Source organism: Culex pipiens, chromosome 1, assembly GCF_016801865.2.
Source record: "Culex pipiens pallens isolate TS chromosome 1, TS_CPP_V2, whole genome shotgun sequence".
In the NCBI taxonomy this organism is placed as follows: domain Eukaryota; kingdom Metazoa; phylum Arthropoda; class Insecta; order Diptera; family Culicidae; genus Culex; species Culex pipiens.
Window position 1 is genome coordinate 115,115,968 of NC_068937.1, and position 6,475 is coordinate 115,122,442.

Here is a 6,475-nt window from a genome sequence, read left to right on the forward strand (position 1 = left end):
ATTTTCAAAATTTTCAAATCAAAACTAACATTTTAAAAGGGCGTAATATTGAATGTTTGGCCCTTTTGAAATGTTAGTCTTGATTTGAAAATTTTAAAAATATTGTTTTCGAAAAGATCGGAAAATTTCACAAATATTTCATATTTTAACATTGAAAATCGGACCATTAGTTGCTGAGATATCGACATTGAGAAATGGTGAGCTGTTTGGGTGAGACTTAGAAAACATCATTTTTCTGTTTTTATTAAATCTTTGCATTGCAATATCTCAGCAATTAAAGCTCATATCAACAAAGTCCGAATAAGCAAAATATAGAGAATTTTCTCGGCTTTTCAAAAAAAAATTTTTTTTCAAGAGTGGGCAAACATGTGCATAAATTTAAAAAAAATGAAAAACTTTGACTATTTTCTAAAAAGTCAGCTAAATATGCCCATTGAGAATTTTGGCTCGAGCTTCGAGTCGATCTGGCTCGAGATCGAGTCTGAATCGAGTCGAGGCTCGAGCCAAAATTCTCAGTGGGTGGATTTAACTTAAAAACGGTGCACTTTATCAAAATTTCAGTAAAGTACTTTTTGATTGCAAATTTGATTTTACATCGAAAAATGAAGTTGAAAAAGTTTTGCGACCAAAATTTCGATTTTTTGAAAAAATCAGTATTGATTAAAAAAATCATAACTCGGTCAATGATTTTTTGCACAACCTGAAAATTTCTGAAAAGTTGGCATTTTATGTCCTCTAAAACATATCAAAAAAAAAATAATTAAAAATAGTGTTTTTTTGCAAATCAAGTTTTAGTGATAAAAAGTTACATTCACGGCACGCTCACTTCAACTGTTCGAGACTAATATTTGAACCTGGCGTATCTCTAAACAAGTTTTTTAATAAAACTACTTAGTTTGTCGTTTCAAACCGAAACATGGAAAAAACTATATTTATTCAAACAATTAGCCATTTTCAAAAGTTTGGCTAGATAATATCGAAGGCCGCCATCTTAGGCCCACTGGGCCCACAAAAAGAGGTACGCTCAGTTTGTATGGAAGCTGTCAAAATGTTCCCGGGCTGGGGAGAACTGCTCCATTGCAAGTAGAGAAAAAAACGTATTTACCAAGTATTTACGCTGTATTGATTGAACTTTATTGCAACTTCTTTTTTCCTTCTGTAAACAAATTACCGCTCAACTTTTGCAACCTTGGGCACGCCGCGTGCTATTTTTCACAAGATATAATTAAAATAATGGATCGTTTTGCTTAAACTAGGAAATTATTTCATCGAAAAAAAAATCGACATTTTTTTTTATAATTGAACGTTTGGTCCTGTCGATCCAAGGCCCATCTACACAATCTATTGTTTTACTTGTGTGGTAAATTATCGGAAACCCTTTGCACATGTTTGTTCTGAGCACGATTGTTTTTTTTTTGGAATCAGCATTTTAAATTCACTGGGTAAATTTCAATTCTCATGCTGTAAATCTGAAAAAAGACTAGGCTTAAAGTGTAGCATGTTATTAATTTTTCATTCCCTTAAAAAACTAGACGTCCTCGGTAAACGGTACACGTGGACGAATTTTTGGGGGATACTTCATTCTACAAGTTCGCTAAACCGATTTCGGACGCTTTTTGGTGAGTTGTGATATCCGTCGACAGTGTCAAAACGATGGCGTTTCGCGAGCAGCAGTACCTCGACCGAAACTTTGACTATATCTGTCGAATGCTCGATCTGCTCGGGCAAAACGTTCTCGAACCCAACTATCGTCCCAACTGGCGAACCGCGTACATCACTTCGATCGTCGTGATCGTCATGAGTGAGTTGGTGTATCTGCTGTGGACGGAACGATCGGATCTGTTTGCGTTTCTGCAGGTTCTACCGACGCTTCTATTTTCATGCATAGGCGTACAGAACGTTCTTGTTTGCGCCTTACGGTCTGAAAAGGTTCTTGCCCTGCGGACCAAACTGACCGAGATTCTGAAAATCATGGCTGAAACGGAAGGGAACGGTCCGATTCTCTGTAAAGGTCTGCAGCTATCTCGACTGTTGCAAAAGTGTTTGATGGTTCTTTATGCGTTAGCGGCAGTCGCCGGTATAATTGTGCCACTTATTATATGGGCAGCGTGGGGCAAAAAGATTCTTTTGTTTACGCCTTTTGTCCCAAAGGCTGACCCAAGTACTGCCGTGGGATTCGTAGAAACCTTAGTGTTCCAGGGCTACATACTGTTGGGAGCTGGTACAATGTACACGGCCCACGAATGTATGTTTATTGCATTCATCATGCCTTACGCAGCATACGTAAACGCATTCTGCAACGAGATCAAAGAGCTGAACTCGATGTTGGTGGCCCTTCCGGAAAGTGACGATTCCACGATCCAAAACCAACTACATCGGATCGAAAAGCTGCACCAACTGTTGATCGAGTACGTATCCATGCTGCAAGATCTGTACAACTCCTATATGCTAAGCAAAGTAGCTTTAATTTATCTGGGAGTAATCAGTGCGATCCTCGTGATATTGACATTTGCCGATCCAATGTCCTGCATTTTTCTGGCACTTTTATTCGAAAAACTAACCAAAAGCTGTCTGATGGGAACGATCATCACGGTAAAGGTAGGCCTGTTTCCCTGGATCTTGATCTCTAACCTCAACATCAATGTGAATTGCGTCTTGTTCCAGAACGAACAAATCATGGACCACATCTACGACATCAACTGGTTCCGGCTGTCCGCGGATCAGGCAAAGCAGGTCGGCTTTATGCTGCACATGTCGCAGAATCCCACCAGCATCACCATCGGCAACTTGGCACCGCTCAACGTCGAAAGCTACATGAGTTTGGTCAAGTCGATCTATTCGTACGTGATGGTTTTGATTACCTTTTTGGAGTAAATCCGGTTTAGGTAAAAATAAGTAACTGTGCAAATTTTGAACCAAATCGCTTTTTATCGTTGAAGTTTGTATGGGAAAACAGCAACAATGTACATTAGGGTGGGTACGTTTTTCAAAAAGTTCTCAGATCAAGTTTTAGTATGGTTCCCCTTGTAGGGCATGCCCATAGGGACTTTCATGCCAAATATCAGCTCATTTGGTTGTAAACTGCCCGAGCAGGGGTAAATAACACGGGAATACCAAATTTTGGTATTACTTGGGCAAATAACAGCGACCAAAATGTGCCCTTGGTTGCCCAGTAATAGATGGTAAAATACCATGAAATCATACCAAAAGCTTGTATGTGGAAGGGCACAACAATACCATACCATGTTATTCCAAAGGTAAAATAATACCACAAAATAAAATCATTTCAATACCAAGTTGAGGTCTTCTGGATTTTTGAACATTGCTTGAATACCAAAACTTGGTATTGTCATGGTTTAAATTTTAGGTATTCCCGCGCCCTTGGAAAATCATATTTTGGTATTCCTGTGGTCTTCCACAAACATGATATTGGTTTGATTTCATGGTATTTTACCATCTATTACTGGGCAACCAAGAGCACATTTTGGTCGCTGGTATTTGCAGAAGAAATACCTAAATTTGGTATTTTCATACCATTTTTAGTGCAGCAGTTGCAGTTAGAGAAAAAAAACGTAAATGATCCTTATGCAACAACCAAATCTACTCACCTGATGATTCCATGTTGTATTTAGTGATATTCTTCACCACACCGAATGATTTGTCATTGATGAACGGCTGTACTTGAAGTTCTTGAAGCTTCTGAAAAATAACAAGATTGAAAAATAAGTATTATTAAAATGAAACTGGATTGAAATTCACCAAAATTCAATAATCTGTTGATTGACTCGTTTTTCAAAGTATTTGGTTATCCCGACTTAGAAAAATTTCAACGTTTTTGAAAAAAATATTAGTGGGTATATCACAAAAAAAATTTAAATCAGCTTTAACATTTTTGGGTTTCAAGTCATTTTAGCGCAAAATTAATTATCACGTCAAAAGTTTAAAAAAAATCCATAGTTTCAGAGAAAATTGATGAAACCTTTCAATACCAAAATAATACCAAAATAGTCCATCCTGACTTAGAAAATTTTCCACAATTTCAAGTCATTTCTGTAGGGGGTATATCAAAAATGTTTAAAATCAAGTTTGAAATTTCCGGTTTTCAATGAAAGCATTCGCTTTGAGACCTCGTTTTAGCGCAAAATTAATTATTTTGTCAAAATTGGTCAAAATTTGCCCATAGTTTCAGAGGAATTTGATAAAACACTTTAATACCAAAATAATAACAAAATGTGCCATCCTGACTTAGATAATTTTCCACAATTTCAAGTCATTTCTGTAGGGGGTATATCAAAAATGTTTAAAATCAAGTTTGAAATTTCCGGTTTTCAATGAAAGCATTCGCTTTGAGACCTCGTTTTAGCGCAAAATTAATTATTTTGTCAAAATTGGTCAAAATTTGCCCATAGTTTCAGAGGAATTTGATAAAACACTTTAATACCAAAATAATAACAAAATGTGCCATCCTGACTTAGATAATTTTCCACAATTTCAAGTCATTTCTGTAGGGGGTATATCAAAAATGTTTAAAATCAAGTTTGAAATTTCCGGTTTTCAATGAAAGCATTCGCTTTGAGACCTCGTTTTAGCGCAAAATTAATTATTTTGTCAAAATTGGTCAAAATTTTCCCATAGTTTCAGAGGAATTTGATAAAACACTTTAATACCAAAATAATACCAAAATGTGCCATCCTGACTTAGAAAATTTTCCACAATTTTAAGTCATTTCTGTAGGGGGTATATCAAAAATGTTTAAAATCAAGTTTGAAATTTCCGGTTTTCAATGAAAGCATTCGCTTTGAGACATCATTTTAGCGCAAAATTAATTATTTTGTCAAAATTGGTCAAAATTTTCCCATAGTTTCAGAGGAATTTGGTAAAACACTTTAATACCAAAATAATACTAAAATGTGGTGTTCGACCATTGACAAATTCTGCAATTTTGCAATATCAAAACAATACCTTAAATTGGTATGATACCACATTTTGCTCTTGCATAATCCTTAAGACAAATTTTTAAGGGTCCAGGAATACCAAAATTTGGTATTGATACCAGAGAAAGGTATTATTACGCATTTCCCTTGTTATTTACCCATGCTCGGGTGGCTGCGCGCATCAGGGTTAAAGTTTACATGGGAATTCCTATGGGAAATTGAAACTTTTTGTTCAAACGCTCCTACAGGTCTGGGAAAATCACGCGCCAACTTCTGGTATGGTCAGGCCTATGGGGAACGGTCTGTAGAACACTTTTCCCGAAGAGAGCATATGGATTCGTTGTCCCTAGACCTGGCGCATCGGCAAACAATCTGATGTCTCCGGAATCAACGGTTTTCGCTCAAAAAGCATCAAATTTTCCTTAGCATGCTATGAAAGCTTCATGAACACCGCGACGCCATACGTCAGACAGCTACCACGTGGGTGAGAAATGGCTGGAATATTTAATTGCAAACCTTCTTTTAACTATACAGTTAACATTTCGAGTAATCCTGATATTATTTAGTCGAATTCAAAATCTTTGCATAGCAAATTTGTATTTTTTTGAAAATATTTCAACCACGTGGTAGCTGTCTGACATATGGCGTCGCGGTGTTCATCAAGCTTTCATAGCATGCTAAGGAAAATTTGATGCTTTTTGAGCGAAAACCGTTGATTCCGGAGACATCAGATTGTTTGCCGATGCGCCAGGTCTAGGGACAACGAATCCATATGCTCTCTTCGGGAAAAGTGTTCTCCAGACCATTCCCCATAGGCCTGACCATACCAGAAGTTGGCGCGTGATTTTCCCAGACCTGTAGGAGCGTTCGAACAAAAAGTTCCAATTTCCCATAGTAATTCCCATGTAAACTTTAACCCTGATGCGCGCAGCCAGTTTACAACCAAATGAGCTGATATTTGGCATGGAAGTCCCTATGGGCATGCCCTACAAGGGGAACCATACTAAAACTTGACCTGAGAACTTTTTAAAAAACGTACCCACCCTAATGTACATGGGTCATCATTCCAGGTCAACTGAGTACACTTTTGGACTCGACCTTCACCGATTTGGACCAAACTTGGAGGGAACGTTCATCTATCGATAGTTATCATAAATCCCAAGTTGGGAGCTGATTGGACCATCCGTTTATTTTTGGCTCCAGCCTCTTTTTTAAGATTTTCTATTTTTTTTTTAATTTTAATCATAACTTTGCAACTATTTGAGCAAAAGACTTTCTACAGGTTGCATTTTAAAGAAAATTGTCCAAGGAATTCGATAAAAATAAAACTTGAATCCTTAAATGCCCCCTTACATTATATTTTACGTTTGCGCAAAATCGAACTTTTTTCAGTAAAATCGCTGTTTCTCGACTATAGTTCATTTTAGTTTGAGGTTTACATTGATTATTATGTAAAATTTTCCGGGGAACACAATGGTAATAAAATTTAAAAAAAATAAAATATAAGGAATTGGCCAAGAGTGAATTTTTAAACATAAAAC

General features: G+C 36.8%; 1 protein-coding gene across 1 annotated transcript; it reads left to right on the forward strand.

Annotated features, from left to right (window-relative positions):
- The first annotated feature begins 1,572 nt into the window (after nucleotides 1-1,572).
- LOC120416276 (odorant receptor 49b-like) lies at nucleotides 1,573-2,962 on the forward strand. Its single transcript, XM_039577992.2, has one exon. The coding sequence runs from the start codon at nucleotides 1,654-1,656 to the stop codon at nucleotides 2,872-2,874; it is 1,221 nt and encodes a 406-aa protein (XP_039433926.1). The 5' UTR covers nucleotides 1,573-1,653; the 3' UTR covers nucleotides 2,875-2,962.
- Nucleotides 2,963-6,475: the final 3,513 nt, after the last annotated feature.

What these genes read in the sequence shown, in the direction of transcription:
- LOC120416276 (XM_039577992.2), top strand. Translation starts at nt 1,654, where the DNA reads ATGGCGTTTCGCGAGCAGCAGTACCTCGACCGAAACTTTGACTATATC.